Source organism: Cetorhinus maximus, chromosome 8 (genome assembly GCF_964194155.1).
Source record: "Cetorhinus maximus chromosome 8, sCetMax3.hap1.1, whole genome shotgun sequence".
Lineage (NCBI taxonomy): Eukaryota > Metazoa > Chordata > Chondrichthyes > Lamniformes > Cetorhinidae > Cetorhinus > Cetorhinus maximus.
Genome location: NC_135886.1, coordinates 51,410,280 through 51,431,743, shown reverse-complemented (window position 1 = coordinate 51,431,743; position 21,464 = coordinate 51,410,280). Strand labels below are relative to the sequence as shown.

The following is a 21,464-nucleotide window of genomic DNA, read 5'->3' as shown; positions in this document are numbered from 1 at the left end:
CACCATAAAATCGCTGTGTGGTGGGGGTGGGCAGGAACAAGGAGGAAATCCCGTCCCTTCAAATTCGCACTCCCCACCACCCCTGCCTAAAAATCTGCCCATGAAGGAGAGTCAATTCTTGCCATGGGTCTTGGGTTACTTTGCACCAACAATCTTATTTAGGAAGTGTTAGCCCTATCTCACTTAATCGGGCTAGGTCCTCATAAAAAGATGCAGATGCTTCCACAGATGAGATGGAGCAGCTGCAGAGTCTAATCAGACAATTGAATTGGCTGGGCACGCAGGCGAGACTAATGCAAGCTTTGATGTCCTTGAACTGAGAAGTATTAGACATAATGAAACATCCCAAGGTCCAGGACATCATATGGGTGAAAAAATCATTTAAAAAAATTAAAGATGCAGAAATGTGTAGTGAAGTTTCCATCTTTGGGTGACCCTAAGAATACAAAACTGATTGTGTTTAGTGATGCCTCTCATGCAAACCTTGATGATGGGTTTTCAAGTGCAGTGGGTTTCACAGTATTTCTTGTGGGGGGAAAATGGGAAATGTTGCCCTTTGGCTTTGGAAGCCAAGAAAATAAGGCAAATGGTAAAGAGCACCCTACCCTGGCTGCAGAGACTCTTGCACTATTGGAGGTGGTGGGCATGCCATTTTTTCTATCTAAAACATTAGAGGAAATTCTACATGTGGCAGGGTGGTGGGTGGGGCAGGGGGGGGGGGGGGGGAGTGAAAAAGGAAATGTCCCAATATAATGTTTTTTTTAAATTCATTCCTGGGATGTGGGCGTCACTGGCTAGGCGAGCCTTTATTACCCATCCCTAAATGACCTTGCTCAGAGGGCATTTAAGAGTCAACCACATTGATGTGGGTCTGGAGTCACATGTAGGCTAGACCAGGGAAGAACAGCATATTTCCTTCCCTAAAGGGGATTAGTGAACCAGATGGGTTTTTACAACAATCGGTCAACATAGTCATCATTAGACTTTTAATTCCAGACTTTTATTGAATTCCACCATCTGCTGTGGCAGGATTCCAACCCGAGTCCCCAGAGTATTACCCTGGGTCTCTGGATTACTAGTCCAGTGACAATACCGCTACATCATCACCTCCCCACATTGCAAGAGGATTTGAGTTCAGAAGTAGGGATGTCTTATTGCAGTTATACAAGGCCTTGGTGAGACCACACCTGGAGTATTGCGTGTAGTTTTGGTCTTCCTACCTAAGAAAGGATATACTTGCCGTAGAGGGAGTGCAGCGAAGGTTCACTAGGCTGATACCAGGGATGGCAGGAATCTCGTATGAGGAGAGATTGATTCGATTGGGCCTGTATTCACTAGAATTTAGAAGAATGAGAGGGGATCTGATTGAAACGTATAAAATTCTAACAGGACTAGGCACACTAGATGCAGGGAGGATGTTTCCCCTGGCTAGGGAGTCTAGAACCAGGGGCCACAGGCTCAGGATATGGGGGAGGCCATTTAGGACTGAGATGAGGAAAAAATTCTTCACTCAGAGGGTCGTCAACCTGTGGCATTCTCTACCACAGAAGGCTGTGAAGGCCGGGTCACTGAGTATATTCAAGAAAAAATTGATAATTTTTTCGGATATTAGGGGCATGAAGGGGTATGGAGAGAAAGCGGGAATATGGCGTTGAGATAGAGGATCAGCCATGATCACATTGAATGGAGAAGCAGGCTCGAAGGGCTGAATAGCCTACTCCTGCTCCTAGTTTCTTTTAAATGGTGGCGCAAAAGGAAATGTCTAAACTCAGCCCCCATACCTGTTGCAGTCTTTGTGTAGACAGGTCACCAATTCTACTGCCCTCCCTATGCAGATACAACAATACTACCTGCCAACCCCAGGAATTTGCCAATACCCCAAAAATACTCCAAAGTACTTCCAGAGACTCTTCAAAATGACTGACTTGCAAGTTGGGTACTTGGCCCTTTGAGTAACACTAGTGCTGGGTTAAAGAAAAATAGAAAATGCTGGAAAAACTCAGCAGCTCTGGCAGCAGCGTGGAAAGCGAAACGGAGTTAACATTTCTAATCCATATGACCCTTCTTCGGAGCTAGTGCTGGGTGCTCTTACAGTCAAATGCTTGTTCTTTGGTGAGTGACAAGCAAATTCGACCAAAGACATGCCTAGTCCAAATTTGGAAGGTGGGCATCACATCAGCTGGTGAGGCTGAGCGACAATATGATAGCACCACTTCACTTGCTTCCAGCACAATCAGGGAACACCCAGCATTCATGACGTGATTTGAACAAGTTGGTAATCAGCCTGCTAATCATTCCAAAACTCTCTCATTATTCCCCAAAGGGGGAAAAAGTGTGTAAAGATATGAAACAAAGGGGACACCAGCATGAGCACCCTTCTTAGCATGTATCACTCCAGCAGCAGGAGGAGATATAGTACATTTCACTATGAGGGCAGTCAACTTCTGTAGCACTGTCTCCAGTGGCATTATGGATCCAAATTTCATGCCCCAAGTCCTGTACCAACCATCACTCACATTTGCCTTGGCTGATCTGACTTTCTAGCTAGACACTCAGGCTGTGTTACAAGTGGCTGAACTGGTCCTGCTTCTGTCAAGAGTACACTTATCAGACAGTAGTCGAGTTATAGATAAATATGCAGGTTTCTCTGCTCCAGTAATGCTGCTATTGAGGACAAACATTCATCCATGTGCCTCTGGGGACTGAGGTCATAGTAAAAAGCAGTGTTTTGTACTTAATAAATGAAACTACAGAATTTCCTGTTTCTTAGTTTTAACATTAAAGTCTCCAGAGGGGGCAGAAAAAGTAGAACTTCAACCTGAATTGTTTATTGGCTGGTCATGACCCTTTCTGCAATTCCAACAAAATGCTTTTAAGATGAAGTGGGGTGGGTAGAAGATGTTCTCGCCCTCCACAAATCTAGATGTACAAGGCAAGTTTGATGGGCCACCCTAAATTATAACCTCCTCTGCCACAATTCTGCCTGAATTTTGCCACCCCCACACTGCCCCACACTAATTCTATGATATTTCCAGTGGATTCTTTGATTTGACATTGGAAGTACACATTCTTCAGGTTAACTGCTGGCACTTCCATTTTTGTAACTGACACCTTGTAATTTTTTCTTCATAATAAACATGTTAAATCCGAGGCCAGAATTTTCTCGTTGACGTACAGGGGTGGGCCCCGCACGCCAATGCATAAAATGACACGGGGTGACGTTGGGCGAGCGTCCCAATGTCACCACGTGCCATTGCGATATTTAGGTCGGCAGGCGCACAATGATCTCCGATGCACGTCCACCATTAATTAACAAGCCACTTAAGGCTCTTGAGGCAGCAATCGTCAGGGATTTTTCAGGGCCATGCGATCTTCAGGTCGTCGCACGGACGCAACGGGCAAGCGGGTAGGCCACATTTGTATAAACCTCATCCATGGGCGGGATAGGAGGGGTGAGTGGGGTCATGCGTGTTATTTGTCAGACATTTATTGCTTACAGTTACTGATACTTGCCTGTGAGAGCGGGAATACTTCAAAACTCTTCACAGCTGCTTGGACAGGAGTAACAGGATTCAGGTCTGGACTGTGAGTCAACATCATTTCTGGGGCCTTGCTGGTTTCAGGAAGCCTTCCCTTAGCCTGGGAATGGGAGTTGTGCCATCCACTGGAGGCACCTCCTCTGAGTAGGAAGGGAGGGCCATAAGGGGGAGGAGACAAGGAGTCCACATTCAGCCCCCAGGGGAGCCACCTTTGGGAGGAGCGGCGCAGGCACAAGGGGAGTAGGGCCAACAGGAAGTCCAAGGCAGAAGGGGCCGCAGAAGATGCCACTATCCTGCTGCCAGGGTATACAGGCAACAAAGCAGCTACCTCAATATGTGTGACGTGCAGTGCCGAAGTAGGCTCCGTCTCTCAAGGAAGACAGTCACCTCCATCTGTCAGATGATGGGCCCTGAGATCTGCGCCAACTGTGTGGGTGAGCACTCCATGCCAGTGGCACCGAAGGTGACGGCTGCCCTCAACTTCTATGTCGCCGGCTCTTTCCAGGGGTCGGGGATGATCTTTGCGGAGTCGCCCAATCAGTTGCCCACACTTGTGTCAAGCAGGTGACAGACGCTCTGTTCAGGCGTGCCTTGACTTTCATCCACTACCACTGGGATGAGGCCAGCCAGACAGGGCGAGCCAGAGGCTTCGCAGTGATTGCTGGCTTCCCCCGCATCCAGGGTGCAATCAACTGCACACATGTGGCCATCAAGGCGCCAGCAGGTGAGCCCGGTGCCTTTGTCAACAGGAAGGGATTCCACTCCTTGAACGTGCATATAATGTGTGATCACAAGATGTAGATTCTGCAAGTCTGTGCAAGGTACTCAGGCAGCTCCCATGACGCTTACATCCTCAGACACTCCTGGGTGCCAAGGCTCTTCAGTGCTCCAGCCCAGCTGGATGTATGGCTGCTGGGTGACAAGTGCTATCACCTCAAAAGATGGCTCAGGATGCCCCTCCGCCATCCGAAAACAGGGGCTAAGCAGCCGTACAATAAGAGCCATGCCTCCACAAGGGCTGTGGTAGAGAGAAGCATCGGTCTTCACAAGATGCGTTTCTGATGCCTGGGCCATTCAAGAGGCGCATTCCAATACCCCCCAGATCGTGTATTGCTGATAGTGGTTGCATGCTGCACTCTCCACAATCTGGCACTGGGAAGGGGCGATGCAGTGGACAAAGAAGATGTGGACACAGTTGCTCTGGTTGTACGTGATGATCCAGTGGTGAGACCGAGGATGAGCACGCACAAGAGAACGCTGAGGGGGTAGATGCTGACCCGGGCATACTCCAGGGTGGCAGGCACACCCGGAAGTCTTTAATCTAACGAACCTTCAGCTAGCCCACCACCGATGGACCTCCAACATAAGCCAGTGCTGCAGGTTCCATACTCGACACCTGAGTGCAAAATCTGCCTGGGTAGGAACATTAACTAAGGGCCTTGTCAATAAAGCTCAATGTCAAATAACTCACTCATAATATCATGGGTTCCCATCCACCTGCAGGAGTAAGGAATCACCCTGAGCCATGCTCACATATCAAAATTTAATGATTTAACAAAATAGTGTACAAAAAAAAAATAATTACAAAGGTGTTACGCATCACATTGAATGGTCATGAACGAATAGTGGGGCAACATAAAACCACCAGTGAGAAATCTGTGGTGTGCCTAAGATGCCTTAAGTTTACATTTCTGGGTGCTATGTCTAGGTGCTCCCCCCTCACTGGCACTGGCACCTGAGACAGCCTGCTCACTGTGCTGTCCTGTTGGCCTCAATGACCTTGGAAGGCAACCTCTGGCCCATGCAGCCTTTGATGGCCCCGCCTGAGATGGAACAGTCAGTTCCACAGCTGGCACCTCCTCAGTCGCCACAGCCTCATCGGATCCCACAGTCACTGGCAAAGGAGCAGAGGAGCTGCTGCCCTCATCTGGAGCGCCCTGAGAGGAGCCCACAGGGACAACAGGCAGCTCCTGCGCCGATGTGAGGTCGCTTCGGACCTCCGTGCTCACCGTTGATGAATGGGCACCGAGCTGGCATACTTGGTGCTTACATCATCTCCCACACTGGCATTGACCAGCTGAGGTCAATGTTGCTGTGAGGGCTTGCAGGTCCAAGTGCAACCCCAGGAGTCCCTGATTGTTCTCTTGGAGGAGCGTCTCCAAGAGAGTCTCCACCCTCTCCATGGGGAAAGCATGGCACTCGGCCATGAGGCTCATTGCATCGGTGATGCTCCACGTGGACGACTCCAGCACGGGAACCATGCTACGCATAGCTTCATGTATCTCCGCCAGATCCTCCCGCACAACCTCAACCGCACTTCCAGCATCTGCTGCCTCACGGACGACTCCAGAGGCACATCATCAGCCACCGACCAAGCATGTGCCTGCTCCCCAGCAGTCCTCCGACTGCAGGCGCCATGGGCACTCTCTGTCTTCGCCTGCACCTCAAGCGAATGTGAAGTGCCCTCACTGCTGTGCCCCAGGACACTAGATGATGATCTAATTTCCATCGAGCTGCTAGTATCTGCGCTGGTGCCTGCTTGGCAAAGATGGTGTGACGCTGGTGAGTCCAATTGTTCAGGGCCCTCAGGTGTGAGATGTGGCCCCTCTGCCTCCTCCTCCCGGCCCTGCTCTGGTGATGCTGAAAGGAAGAACAGGGACATTTGATTAGTTCAAGTGGAGACAATGTCAATGTGCATGCCTGTCCCTCGGATCAGTATGCGCTCATTCTTCCATAATCAATGGTCAACCCACGTTGCAAGCTTCACTCACTAAGCATTCAGCAGTGCCATGGCTGCTGGGGCACACATAGTTGCCTCAGTGCTTGGCAAACCTACTTCCCCTTGGCACCCCAGCCTCACTGCCACCAGTGGACCTGGGTGCAAGGCTCTCCAGATCCATTGCCTCCTGCTCGTATCTCGTCATGATGGCCAATTGGGCCTGGCCTCCGCCAGTCCGCATCCGCTCAGCAGCATTGTGTGCAGTCTTCTCCTGAAAAAGAGAGAGGAGCATTGATTAGTCCACCTTGTACCTGGATTCCCATCGCATCCCTGCCTCCCCAACTAGAGTGGGACATTTCAGGGCTCCAGTGCTTCGTCACCCCGAAGCCGTCGCACACTCACACCAAGAAGCCAGGGCTGACCCTGCTTTGCCCACTTGCTACCTCCATCACATTTGCTACCACACAGTCTAACCTTGCAAAGCATGGAGGCACAAGCACGTGGAACGGCAAGGGCAGCAGATGGATTGGTGCCCTGCCAACTGGAAACTCCCCTCCCAGCATGTCAGCAACCCGACTTTGACATGTTTCGCAGTTCCAGCACTGTGCCTGGGTGCAGATCCTTGCGGTTGCCCTCAAAACTGTACTCTGGGTGTCAATGTCACACATGCTGCGGGTGCAGAACCCATCTCAGCACGACCCTCTCAGGGTCAACTAGGCATGGGCAATATCTGCTGGCACACCCAGCGAGGGAAACATGACGTGAAGGATTCAATTCTGTAATTGCACTCAGAGTTGTTTGGGACGGGGCTGCTTGGGGGGAAAGCCTACCTGCTGTGTTAAGTGACCTCTGCCACCCTTCCCGAGTGCAAGAGATCATTGAATCGCTTGTGGCATTGGACCCATATGCATTGCACCATGTCATGAGAGCTGACTATCTCTGTCACCTCCTCCCAGGCACATTTGGTCAGGTGGGGGGGCCTCCGCCTCCCATCCCTTGGAAAGAGGACCTCCCGCCATGCTGCCACCTCCTCCAGGAGGGCAGTCAGGCACTCATCAGAAAACTGAAGGGCACACTGCCCCGCTGCCCTACCCTCCTGCCTGGCCTGCTCTCCAGCAGCGCTCTGGGGAGCCCTTCTACTGGCCATGATAAACAGCTTCTACAAGGCTGCCAGCGCTGTATTTGAGGTCGCCATTGGGCCCGGCGGTCATTGCACTCCTGCCACCATCCGCCCACTCCCGCTATGCTCGGGAGCCGCACTTCACGCTGGGCGGGCCTTAATTGGTTCGCCCACATAAAAAGGTGGCCCGGAGTCTCTATGCCCGCCCGCCCCACTCCCAAACGACAGAGAAAATTCTCCCCTAGAGTTCAGGGTATGTTGCAATGCTCTTGCATTTTTGCTGAAAGCACAATATATTCCTCAAGTTTTGTTGACTGAACAGTATATTATTAAGGAAAATACAGAAAATTTTATCTTGGCAAACCACCACTTTTCCTTGCATAATTGTGTTATTCAGGAAAAAAAACATTTTTGGTCATTCTTTTTCTACTTGGCATTTCACAATCATTTGTTTATGCATACCTCCTTGCTTTGAGCAACTTCCTTTAGGGTTGTATTTTCTTTCATTAATTCATCAACAACTTGCTGAATTTCTTCAATTTTATGTAGCAATATCTCCACTTCGTCCTGTAGGGACAATATAAAGTGTTCTTAAAAAGTATTCTAAAAGAAAAATAATCATGCTAGGATTTTTTGCACCGATCCTGCTGAAAGCTTGGAGCACCGAATATTTTAAATTTGCAGGGGGGTATATTATCCAAATTCCAAAACAAATATTTGAATTGATTCTGTTTCATGTGGCTCATTCATAAATTGTCTTGCTGTTTTGGTAGTCTAATCATCAACTGTGCAATTACACTTCCATATCATTACTAAAGAGGCTGTTTTAATGTGGGTAATGATGGTTGTTTAGATGATTAATATCAATGTTTGGGCTGAGATGTTTATCATTGTGTCACGTCCTTGACTTAAATAAAAATTAAAATGTTTGCTCACATTTTTCACACCAGTGCCTGTTAGCACACTATCACTTTAAATAACCATGGGCTATTTCACATTAATCTTAAGGTGCTGCAGTCTGGGGAATGATCCATACAGCCCAGAAAGAATCTATAAACAAATATTTACTTGCTGACAAATTCCTATACCAACCAAAGCAATGACAGCTATTTCTTCTCAACTTGTGGAAGTGCGTGAGCCATTCAGACTTCGCAAGAATGGGCATACTACGTAATCTGATGCCAGAGAAGTCAGCTTGTATGGATATAATCTCTTCCATTCACTAATATTAGCAAAAAAGCAAAATGCATTCCATGCTATATGGAGTGAACCAGTGACTAGTACAATAATTAATATTTTTTATCCATAAGAAAAGTAGATGGGATTACACTCAATGTCTTAAATTAACTAACCATCCTACAAATCTCTTGGATTCACAGATAGCTTAAATTTTTATACATGTTTGGAAGGATTTTCCAGCTGGGCTTCAGAATATCAACGTCGAGACTGAATTGGAATCCCGAGTCCACACTCGCCGGGAGCCAGACCGAGGAGTTTTCTTCTCTGAAGTGGCCTCCTAATTGGCCTCCATGCTCGCTATCCAATTAAGGGTAGTGAACGGGCTCCCAATGCTGCTGGCCCAATCACAGGGCTAGCAGCTGGACAGCCTCAGCAGGCCCAGCTGGAAAGGTGGATGCTGCTGAGGTAGGTAGGAAGCTAAAAGGTGCCTCAAAATGGAGGTTCCCTCTGAGACAAATTTAAACTATTAATTCAGGCAGTCACAGACCAGACGGGAAACCTCTCCAGCCGCAGCATTTGGGCTGTAAATGTGCCTTTGTTGCCAGTGGCTCCCTTCTTTGGGGGCTGAAGGCTTAAACTCCAATGGCACCCACCCCCCAATTCCCCAAAGGCCTACCACAAATGTACTGCTCTGTTGCTGGCAAAATGTCAGAGGGCCCTCTAAATCACCTGCATTTGGGGCTTTAATTATTTAGTTTGGCTGCCTGCCTCTCTTTAGCAGTGAGCCGCTCAAAGGTCCATTGACTTCAGTGGGACTGGAAAATCCTGCCGGTGGGAGGGGCCAAAAATTCCGTGCCATCTTTTAAAATGAACACACAGAAAATCATAGGCTGCAAAGCTGTGATTTCCCACTATCTGCACATTGAAAACACTACTTCCCAATAAAAGGGTGGAATTATCCCTTTAACATCCTCAATGATAAAGTCTTATTTGTCCCGTGCTTATGTGCTTGTTCCTACTTCTTATCCTGCTCCTCTTCTGAGAGGAAAACACCTGCCATAGTTAGCACAGTTGCCAAATTTCGGCTCTGCCAAATTTTGGCTCAGGCTAGTACGTAAAGTAGTTAGGACTTAAGGTAAAGTCTTGAAATTAGAAGTGCAACAAAAGATCAGAAGGAAAATACCCAATGAAGTCTCAGTCAAGACTGAATGATCCAAACACCTCTTCCAATATATCCTTTCTGAGTTGCTAAGAGTCCAGGGGAGTGGTAACTGTTACTTCTGCCGAAAGGATAGATTTTCTGATTGACTATAGCTTCAGGTCATTCTGGACTAGACCGCGTAAGTCAGAGGCCAAAATTGTCCCAGATTTGCACCAAGTGCAGTAGCTGGTGGGAAAAAGGACGTTGTACCTGCCGGCTGCAATGGCGGGTTTTCGCGCCAAATCGTCCCATTCCTGGCGCATTAACCTTGCATTCCACCTCATTAATAATGCATTCCTAGGAAACACGCTGGGTTGCTGGAAGGGCAGCCTCTGATTGGCCCGCCCCTCCTACAACTCAGGACTTCAGTAATCCAGTCGCCATATTTAAAGGGCACCCCTGCACAGAGCTAGCTCTCTCTAAGGCATCGGAAGCTCCTTGAAAGTAATGGCTGCCAAAGGGAGGAAACATGCTGCCTCCAAATCTAGTGACATCTTCCTCAAATGCCAACTGGATGCAGTGAAGGCCTGCCACGAAGTCCTCTTCCACCAGTCTGGGTGAAGACCAGCAAGCAAGGTGACAAATCCAGCACACGGTGGTCAGCGCCAAAGAGCTGCAAAAGAGGATAGCCATTCAGTGCTGAAAGGGGATGAATGATCTCAGTTCCATCAAGGTAAGTCACTCTTCTCATCACTGTTAACTCACACACTCACAAGCCCATCACACACTCACACTGATCTTACTCACTGAGAGTTCAAGAGACATCACCATTCACTCTCTCAAACAAACCTTCATCTGCCCTGCGGATCGTATCTTTGTCCCATCCATAGCATCACTCACCACCCATACATGCAGGCATGCTTATCATCTGGTCTGGCAGGTGTCCTGCTTACACTCTCTCCATCTGTATTCATGCAGGACAAGCTGGCACGCAAAAAAAGGGAAAAGTCGCAGACTGGAAGAAGAATGCCTGACATCAAGGTCCAAACAGACTTTGAAAATAGTGTCATCCAGCTGGCTGGCGACGATTTGGACCAATCCTGTACTCACAGTGAGGTTAGCGGTGCCCAACCAAGTAAGGATCCAGCAGTGCAACATCTGTCAAACAACCATGGTGTGAGTCAATCCCCTGTCCGCAGTCCCCTGCCATGCACTAATTGTCTCTCCTTACTTTCGCTGGTACATCTGGGAAACAGCTGAGGGGTCCACAACCCAGGTCCTCAACTCAAGCCCTGAAGAAACCTCGGAAGGAGGATCTGATGACACTCTCATTGAAGATCTATCACAGCGCTCACTCAAAGCCTCCACAAGTGCAGAGACACACTCCTCGGTGGGAGCTAGCTCTAGAGTAGCCTTGGGGTCACAAGCTGGTGATCCTGATCCACAGCAGGCAGCGGCAGAGACTTCCCAGCACTTTGAGGACTGTTGGAGGCCAGAAAAATGCTGAGTCCGAGTCAGATGAGGAGCCTCTGGACTCGGTCATACCCCAGTTGCTGGAGCTGCGAAGGCAAGCTCAGGAAATCTGAAAGGAATGTCTGCTGCACTCCTCAGATTGGATGGCACGATCGAGGAGTCCATCCGCCTTCATTCTGAGGTGATAGCGCCGGCATGTCAAGGAACCAAGATCAACACTGGTAGGACGGCAACCGCCATGGAGGTCTTGGTCCAGAACATCAGTCCTGCACCACTGCACGGACTGAACTCTATCACTGACGCCATAGTTGGCTTTCAACAGCATCAACACAAGAGGAAAGCAGGGCAGCTCAATCTCATTCCAGCTTCTCCTTCTCCTTAAGGAATCAGTCTGAAGTGAAAGTTTGGTTCCTGCACAGGGTAAAGGCAGGTGTCTCAGTCCAAGGCTGCCTCTTTGTGCTTTGCGCAACCTTCCCAGCACACTGATGGTGTGCCTTCACAGTCACTGGACACATCAGTCATATCAGCACCTCGATGGGGCTTATCTTGCTGCCAGAATGTCATGGGCTGGTGGAACAGAGTTCCATCATTTTTGTGTGTGCTCTCAGCTGCTTTGAGGTGTAGCTGGCCCCCCCCATCTCATCAGCATCTGTGTCCGGTGATAGTGAGGGCCTGAAGGGTGCTCATGAAGGATGCCATAGGATTAGGAGAAGTTCAAATTTTCTCGCTGCATCTCCATGATATGACCCTGTTCACAGAGTGCAAGCGATCTGCCATCAGCTAGACAGAAGTCAGTCATTCTCATGAGCTATGTGAGAATCTCTGGAGTGTCCCCACTGCATGTAGTCATCATCCCCCTGGAATGTAGGGACTATGAGCATCCACTGTGCCTCCACGATAGGAGCCTTATTACAAAGGATATGTGTGCTGCCATCAGCCAGATAGAAGTCAAACATTCACAGATGCAATGTGAGGATCTATGGAGTCTCCTCACTGCATGTTGTCATCATCCTCCATGAATCTAGTGGCTATGAGGGCCTCCAAAGCTTGCCTGCTTCGTCTGGACAACACTATGACCTCATCGCCGTCATCCTCACCTTTTGAGGACTTCATCACCCTGAACCTGGTCAACATCCTCCTCATCGGAGGAGACATGCAGCTCCTCCATCTCCTCCTCAGGCAGCTCCTCCCTCCACTGCAGCACCAAGTTGTGAAGGGCACAGCAGGCGACAACAATGCGTGACTCCTTCTGTGGACTGTATTGAAGGACTCCACCAGATCGGCCAAGGCACTGGAACATCATTTTCAGAATCCCAGTGGCTAGTTCCATCAAAGTGTGAGTTGTAGCATGAGCCTCGTTGTACCTTCTCTCTGCTGCAGTCCGAGGCCGCTGCATGGGCGACATCAACCATATCCTCTGTGGGTAGCCCCCTTCCCCAAGGAGCCAATCCTGCAGCCTCTGGACATCAGGGATCTGAGACCTACTGAGAATCTTGGAGTTGTGGACACTCCCTGGGAATTGTGCACAGACTAGTAGGATGCATCTGTGGTGGTCGCATAACAGCTGAACATTCAGCGAATGGAAGCCCTTGCGGTTGACATAGTTGACCCCTTGTCGCAACAGAGATCTAAGTGGCATATGAGTGCAGTTGATGGCACCCTGCACGTGTGGGAAACCTGAGATCTGCGCAAATCCCAGTGCTCTTGCTTCCTGGCTTTCCTGATCCCAGGCGAATTGCACAAAGTTGAGTGCCTTCGCGAACATGGCATCCGTAACCTCGTGGATGCACTTGTGTGCGCAGAGGCTTGTGAGATCACGTAGAGGTCATCTGTAGAGCCTTGGAAGGAGCCAGTGCCATAAAAATTGCGCACCACGGCCACTGGCAGTGAATGCCCTTCAAGTCCCTATGGCACCAAATCCTGTAGCAGCTGACATATGTGACCAACCAGTTCGCTGGACATGCGCAGTCTTCAGCAACACTGGTTCTCAGTCATCTGTATGAATGACAAGTGCTGTCTGTATACTCTGGGTCTAGCTAGGCACCGACCCATGACGGCTGGGTGGCTCTAAAGCGGTGTGCGCAGAAGCCCCAACTGCCACTTCCTCTTGAGGGTGCCGCTGCTCCCTCTGTCCAGACAGGTGCCTCCATCGCTCTCTTCTTCATCTCTCCTTCATCTCTGCTCCCTGTAAGCCATGAGGCATACAACTAGGTCGCCAGGCTCCATGCTCCTGATGTTGTACTCCTGCAGGATGAAAGAGATGGATGCGTGGGTTAGCATTGATCTCCTAGGGATCTCTTATGGTTACATATGCAGCTCCAGCTCCAAATCAAGGCCCCTTAATGCGTGCCGGAGAGTGCTGGCCACCACTTGGATGGCCAGAGTTTAGTGCGTTGCATGGCTGCTCAAAACTCCACCCACCTCCGCCCCACTCCTCTTGTCCGATTTGTAGAAGCTTCGCCCACTGGACTGCATGCTGTGTTCTCAGCTCAGGCGCAGGCATTCTCCTAACCCACACTGCAAGGCTGTACTGTTAGCTTGAACCACAGGGGAGGCTGGTCCAAAACTTAATGAAGACATTGCAAGGGGCTGTGAGCACCTCCACCAGGGTCTGTTCCATGGCCAGCTTTTGCATCCAATTGTCCAATTGTTCTGCATCCCCCTAAAACACTCATTAATTTGCAGCCTGTGCCCAAGGGGTACAAAGTTCAGGAGCATTTGTTAGTACTTTCATGCCTCTACGTTAGATGAGTATGCAGATAAGCTAGAGGCCTGACTCCAAGCATGTCAACGTAGCTGTGCCTGAACTGTCTCCGCTGTGGAAAAATGCTCGCCTTATACAAGGTTTCCCCATCAGGCTGTGCTGCCTTGTCACTCACCATCCCTTGCCCCAGCCACAGTGCAGCCCTTGCCCCAGCACCACACTGTCAACCAGCTGGGAAAAAACGACTTGCCTGTGCCCTCACTTGAACGCGCAGCGTCTATTCCTTGAAGTCGAACAGGCGACCCTCGCGAGCACTGCGCTATGTTAGTGTGCACTCACCTCTGAGTTCCCCTCAAAGTTCAACTCGCCAGATGCACGCCTTTTAAATGTTGTTGTGAATTACGTCATTCTGAAGTAACGCCAATCTGGGAGGTAAATTTGACATGGGGGGATATTTCTGGTAGGCAGGCGAGATGATGAGATGCAAATGCATTGAAATTAGGTCCCCAATGTTGGACGACGGGAAAGGCAGCCCGCCATCGAAGAGTGGAGGGGACAATCACAAATTGGTTCCACAATAGTGGGAAACCAATTTTTGGCCTTCTCGCCATATTGACTGCCCACGCCCACCATGATGCCCGACGCCAACAGGGGTGGAAAATTCCGGCTAGTAACTATATTGTAACTCAAATCTTGAACTTTAAAGACTGCACTTTGGTTAGTTGTAGATAGCCCTACCAGATACAGAAGCACATTACTGAAGATTAGCTGACTGGAAAATTGTTGAGTCTCATTTTCCTCCAATAGTCTCCTGCATCTACTCCTCCACTGCCCGACTGCCCTAATTGGTGCTACACCAATTTCTTATTTTAACATTCATTTCTTGCTGCTAACAAGTTTGCATTGTGCAAGAAAAAAAATGGCAGTAAGGTGGTTTCACTTTCACAACTTGAGCTATTCACAAAACAATACTGAATCCAAACTAAATAACTAACTAGTTCCATTCTTACTCGAGGGACATTACACTTAATTCCCTCCAGCTGATTTCCACAGTAATTTTAAAGGCCTTAAAAATATTTTACTTTGCTTTTGTGTTTTTAATAACTTATTTGATTTGGGCATCGCTGGCAAGGTCATCCCTAATTTCACATCTTGAATACCACTGAGTGGATTGCTAGGCCATTTCAGAGGGCAGTTAGAGTCAACCATTTTGCCTTGCGTCTTGAGTTACATATAGGCCAGATCACATAAGAACGTTAGTAAGCCAGATGGGTTTTTATGACATTCCAGATGTTTGACAACCACCATTACTGATACTAGCTTTTTAGTCCAGATTCTATTCAATTAACTGGATTTAAATTCCCCAGCCACAATGGTGGGATTAGAATTTATATGTCTGGATCATTCAGCCAGGTAACTAAATTACTAGTCCAGTAACATAACCACTATGATACCATAACAAAAATAAAAATAAAAATACCTGGAAAAACTCAGCAGGTCTGGCAGCATCTGCGGAGAGGAACACAGTTAACGTTTCGAGTCCGTATGACTCTTCAACAGAACTAAGTAAAAATAGAAGAGAGGTGAAATATAAGCTGGTTTAAGGGGAGGTGGGACAAGTAGAGCTGGATAGAGGGCCAGTGATAGGTGGAGATAGCCAAAAGATGTCATAGACAAAAGGACAAAGAGGTGTTGAAAGTGGTGATATTATCTAAGAAATGTGCTAATTAAAGGTAGAAAGCAGGACAAGCAAGGTACAGATATCCCTAGTGGGGGTGGGTGAAGGAATCAAAATAGGCTAAAAAGGTAGAGATAAAACAATGGATGGAAATACATTTAAAAATAATGGAAATGGTGGGAAAAGAAAAATCTATATAAATTATTGGAAATTGGAAAAAAAGGGGGGAGGAATCGGAAAGGGGGTGGGGGTAGAGGAGTCAGTTCATGATCTAAAATTGTTGAACTCAATATTCAGTCCGGAAGGCTGTAAAGTGCCTAGTCAGAAGATGAGGTGCTGTTCCTCCAGTTTGCTTTGAGCTTCACTGGAGCAATGCAGCAGGCCTAGGACAGACATGTGGGCATGAGTGCAGGATAATATCACCACCTTCAACACCTCTTTGTCCTTTTGTCTATGACATCTTTTGGCATCTCCACCTATCACTGGCCCTCAATCCAGCTCTACTTGTCCCACCGCCACCCCCTTAAACCAGCTTATATTTCACCTCTCTTCTATTTTTACTTAGTTCTGTTGAAGGGTCATACGGACTCGAAACGTTAACTGTTTTTTTGTTTTATTTTTGTTTTGGATTTCCAGCATCTGCAGTTTTTTGCTTTTATCACTATGATACCATAGTTTGTTCATTCCTTTTCAACACTTTGAGAAGAAGGTACTCAATATTATGACATGGAGTGTAAATTTATGATAATGCACCTTGCCAGCCTGCTCAATTCCCTAATTCCATTGCACTTTAATTCGTGAACAAAAATAGAATATCCGATTATCTTGACATTCAAATTCTTAGGACACAAAGATATAAAAATGGAAAAACTAACTTGTAAATCATTCCTTATTTTCTTTGCTGATTCCAATTCTTCAAAATATTTTCCTCTCTCTGATTTTTCACTCATCAGTTCTTCTTCTAATTTATCTTGAGTTTTCGTTTTGTCTTTCTAAAATAATAATCAAAGAAATCAAATTAAAGCAATAGGCATTTATCTTGGAAATCAAAGAATTGCAACTGCAAAATTAATAGCTTTACTTCTGAGAATAATATTGCAAAATTATTTCAAAGATTACCAAAGCCTCTGTTAGCTGATTAATCTTCAGTTCATTTTCAATTTTAAACTGTTCCAATTCCACTGCAAAAACAAAACAATTTTTAATTTGTGCTTTATTTTTAATGATTTAAATAAACACTGTTTACTGAAAAATATTAAATTTTCAATTCAAACATCAGAATATTTTTCAAACTAGACAAGGAGTGTCAGCTGACAGCTGGCATGCACACGTGTTCCCAACTAACATTCAAAAAGGAGGAATGAACCTGTGACTTTCTATTCTTATATCCATTAATTCTTGATTACATTATTTAAGGAACATAAGATCAGGGTCAGGTTATAAATTGTTCAGCCCATGGAGTCAATTCTGTCATTCACTGATATCATGGCTGATCTGTACCTTAACTGTATTTATCTGTCTTTCATACATATCTCTTGATACCCTTACCTAACAAAAAAATATCAATCTCAGTCTTTCGGGGAAGTTGATTCCAGATTCACCGCTTTGTGAAAAAGTGCTTGCCAAATTCACTCCTAAATAGCCTGGCTCTAATTTTAAAATGGCACACCTTCATTCTGCAGTTCCCAGCAGAGAAACTAGCTTTGTCTGTATCTACCCAATTGAATCCTTTTATGATTTTAAACACCTGAATTAGATCACCCCATGTGCTTTCTAACTTCATGTTGCAATTCTTTGAGCCCTGGTGTCATTCTGCTGAATCTCTTCAGTAACAGCTCCAAGAGCAATATATTTTTTCTGAGGCACAGTGCCCAAAACTAAACACTAGTCCACTTGAGGTCTGACTAAGCCTCTGTACACCTGAAGCATAGCTTCATTCCCTTTGCATTCCAGCTCGCTTGAGGTCATCATTCTAATAGTCTTTTTGATTGCTTTTTGTCCCTGAGCTGGTGTTTAGTGATTTTTGTACCTGGACACCCAAATCCCATTGTTCCTCCACAGTTTCTAATGATCTGCCATTAAGAAAATGTTTTAAATGTCTATATTGGATCCAAAGTGATCTCACACCTCCCCAGATCGAACTCCATCTGCCACAGTTTTGTCCACTTAATCTGTCTACGTCCTTTTGTAACTTCCTGCTTCACAAATCCGTGCTTACTCTCTGATCAGGTCATACTTGCCCAAATGCTCAGACAATCTGTTCCTGATAATGGACTTCAATAACTTGTTCAAGCTGTCATTAGGAGAATGCAATCATTATACTTTAAATATCTAACAGCATGAATGGCTTCATTTTCAATGGTTGGTGGTCTGAAAGAATTCCAATTATAGGTCCGATGTCCAAAATCTGGCACCCCTGGGACTGTATATTTAGCAACGACTAATGAGCCACATGTATGGGACTCGCCCAAATTAATGTTTGCAAAATAACGGCACGAAAGAGTGATAATTCCCCAGGGTTTTGAAGGAAGTTGGTGAGGACATTGCAGACACTCTAACTATAACCTTCCAAAGCTCTTTCAATTTGTTGCACCTTGAACTGAGTGGCTTGCTCAGCCATTTCAGAGGGCAGTTAAGAATTAACCACATCGCTGTGGGCCAGGAGTCACATGTAAGCTAGACCAGGTAAGGACAGAAGATTTCCTTCCCTGGAGGAGATGAATGAACCAGATGGGTTTTTACGACAGTCGATGAGAGTTTCCTGGTCACCATTACTGAAAGCAGCTTTATATTCCAAATTTATTAACTGAATTTAAGTTCCACCAGTTGCCGTGTGGGATCTGAACCTGAGCCTCCTGAGCATTAACCTGGGTCTCTGTTATTAGTCCAGTGACATTACCACTATGTACTGTCTCTCCATAACCCCATCTCCCCATCTGTTAATGAGAGGCTATAATTATGGACAGAGTAATTAAGCACCTTGTAAATTTTCAGCTGATTAGAGAGAGCTGGCATGGATTTGTAAAGTTTCTGCCATGTATGATAAACCTTATTGAATTTTTTTTTTGAAGTGATGCCTAAAGTAAAGGACATACGAACATATGAACCAGGAGCAGGGGTAGGCCATTTGGCCCTTCAAGCCTGCACCACCATTTGGTGGGATCATGGCTGATCTGATTGTACCCTCAAACCTGCATCCCTCCTACCTTCCATAACCTGTTGCCCCCCTTGCTTACCGAGAATCTACCATCTCTGCCTTGGAAATATTCGGAGGCTCCGCTTCCACCGCCTTTTCGGGGGGGGGGGCGTCCAGGGACTCACGGCCCTCATGAGAGAAGGGAATTCACCTTGTCTCCATTTTACATGGGCGAACCCTTATTTTTGGACAGTGACCGCCAGTTCTAGATTCTCCCACAGGAGGAGACATCCTCTCCCCATCCACCCTGTCAAGACCCCTCAGGGAAATGTCTATGGATGTTATATATATAGATCGAGAAAAGGCATTTTCATAAAGCCTCTCAGCAGAGTCGGTTAACTAATAGTGATGCTCATCGAATTGAAGGCAAATTATTGACCTGTTCAGGAAACTGGCTGAGTGACAGGAGAGGATTGATAGGGGTAATGGGCAGGTACTCTAACTAGCAGAATGTGTGCCCACAAAGATCTCACTTGGACTTCAAATGTTCACTGTATTTATTAACAACCTACAGGATGGACTACATAACCAAATATAGGAGGACAGTGTAAGCATTATAAATGGAAGCTTTAACATGAAAAAGAGATATTGGTCGATTAAGTGCATTGGCAAAACTGTAGCAAATGGATTTCATTGTAGGTAAATGTGAGGTCATCCACTTTTGACCTTCAAAGGATAGAACAGTTTTTTTTAATGGTGAAAAGCTAAAAGTTCAAAAAGTCTATAGCGCCAGGTACACAGGTCATTCAAATGCTGTGGACAAGTACGCAAAATTATCACAAAGGCGCCTTCATAAAGACATCTGGAATACTGTCGGAAGTCCAGGTCACCTCACGCTAAGAAGGATATATTGGCTTCTGAGGGAGTGCAGTAGATTTACCAGAATGATACCTAGATGCTAAGGGTTAAATTACACGGAGAGATTTCACAAATGTATTTTCTGGAATTTAGAAGGTTCCAGTTGATTTGGTCAAAGTTTTCAAGATATTAAAGGGGAACATGTAGGGTAGATAGATAGAGAAACATGAGGAAGAACTTTTTTACGCAGAGGGTAGTGGGTGTCTGGAATTCACTGCCCAAGTTGGTGGTAGAGGCAGAACTCTAAACTCTTTTAAAAAGTACCTGGATCTGCACCTTAAGTGCTGTAAGCTGCAGGGCTATGGGCCGGGTGCAGGAAGGTGGGATTAGAAAGGGCACCTGGGTGTCCTCGGGCTGGCATGGACAAGATGTGCTGAATGGCCTCCTTCTGTGCTTTTCTATGGTTCTATGGAGACCATGTTGAATTCCGAATTTTCCCAGATATTGGATTACCCACCTTTAGATTGTAGCTGGCCCCCCATCTCATCAGCATCAGGGCCCAACACATGTTTTCTGATGTCACATATCTTTATCTAAAGAGATGCAGGACTGAGACCTAATCCGGGATTCATAAAGCAGCATTACCAAAGGCTCACTGCTGCTCAGCAGAATCTCACCACTGCTCCTGTGATCCGTTCACTGGAATTTAGTGAAAATAAATACCGGTAGATCCCAGCTTTGGCTGGAAGGAATTAACAGACTAAGCATCATTTACTGGAGGGTTACTTACAAACTTTACTGAATGAATCCTGTGCAATGATTTCCAATGTAATTTTCTACTATATTGGAAATCAGTGCACAGGACATTTAACGAAGCTACATTGCTTTGACTCTAACCACAAGTTCCCTGGGTCAGCAAACCCAGGGAATCCTCAACTCTATTCCACCAGTGGAACAGGTAGCTTTGTGTCCGGAGAATAGGGGGGCCAGGGAGAGGCAGATCTTAAAGCACTGCAATGGACTCAGGTCCTGTGTTTTTTTTAATCCGTTTGTGGGATATGGGTGTCGCTGGCTAGGCCAGCATTTATTGCCCGTCCCAAATTGCCCTTGTTCAGAGAGCATTTAAGAGTCAACCACATTGCTGTGGGTCTGGAGTCACATGCAGGCCAGACCAGATAACGACAGCAGATTTCCTTCTCTACAGTGAACCAGATGGGTTTTTACGACAATCGGCAATGGTTTCATGGTTGTCATCAGACTTTTAATTTCAGATTTTTATAGAATTCAAATTTCACCATCTGCCGAACCCTGGTCCCCAGAGCATTACCCTGGATCTCTGGAATACTAGTCCAGTGACAATACCACTATGCCACTGCCTTCCCCCATGTGCTCAGTGCACAACTTTCACTGATTCCATCTTCTGGGATCAGCTGGAGAATAGCTTCTTCGTTCCCAAGCTGTTCCGGGAGCAGCGTCCAGATCTCCCGAGGAAAATGTCTGATTTTTGGACAGCCAGATTTTGGATATCCGTGCTATAATTTCCATCGCCAGACTTATTGTTTTGCTCATGATTAATATTAGGGTCAATTCAGCAGTTAGGCTGAAAAATGGCAAGTTCTTGGCATTCCTGTGCTTTTTGAGTAAAAGGCCACCCTGTGGAATTCTACAGCATCGGTTCATTTAGCTAATTTAAATATACTCACTGCATGTTTTTCCTGGATGAAGAGTTTTGTTGCACCTGGAGGTGAGTGTGGAATAAGGAATGAAAGAGCTCTTAATGAGCAGCTGCACTGTTAAAGGGAGGCAGCAGGTTTTGTTAGTGCCTTAGGAGTTTATGGGCATGTGGTTTGTATCTAGTCCAAGAACTTCTCCCTTCAGCGAAGATAGTCTGAAGGGATTATTAGATGAAGCGAAGGA

The 21,464-nt window shown here is 46.6% G+C and overlaps 1 protein-coding gene across 1 annotated transcript in view; it reads right to left on the bottom strand.

Moving 5' to 3' along the window:
* Positions 1-21,464, bottom strand: part of sycp1 (synaptonemal complex protein 1) — a 270,092-nt gene that overhangs the window by 98,728 nt on the left and 149,900 nt on the right. The window contains exons 10-12 of the mRNA XM_078546139.1: positions 16,673-16,734; positions 16,429-16,545; positions 7,841-7,945 (exon numbers count right to left, since the gene is read on the bottom strand). Of these exons, the coding sequence (XP_078402265.1) occupies positions 7,841-7,945; positions 16,429-16,545; positions 16,673-16,734 (284 nt within the window). The remainder of the gene's footprint in view (positions 1-7,840; positions 7,946-16,428; positions 16,546-16,672; positions 16,735-21,464) is intronic.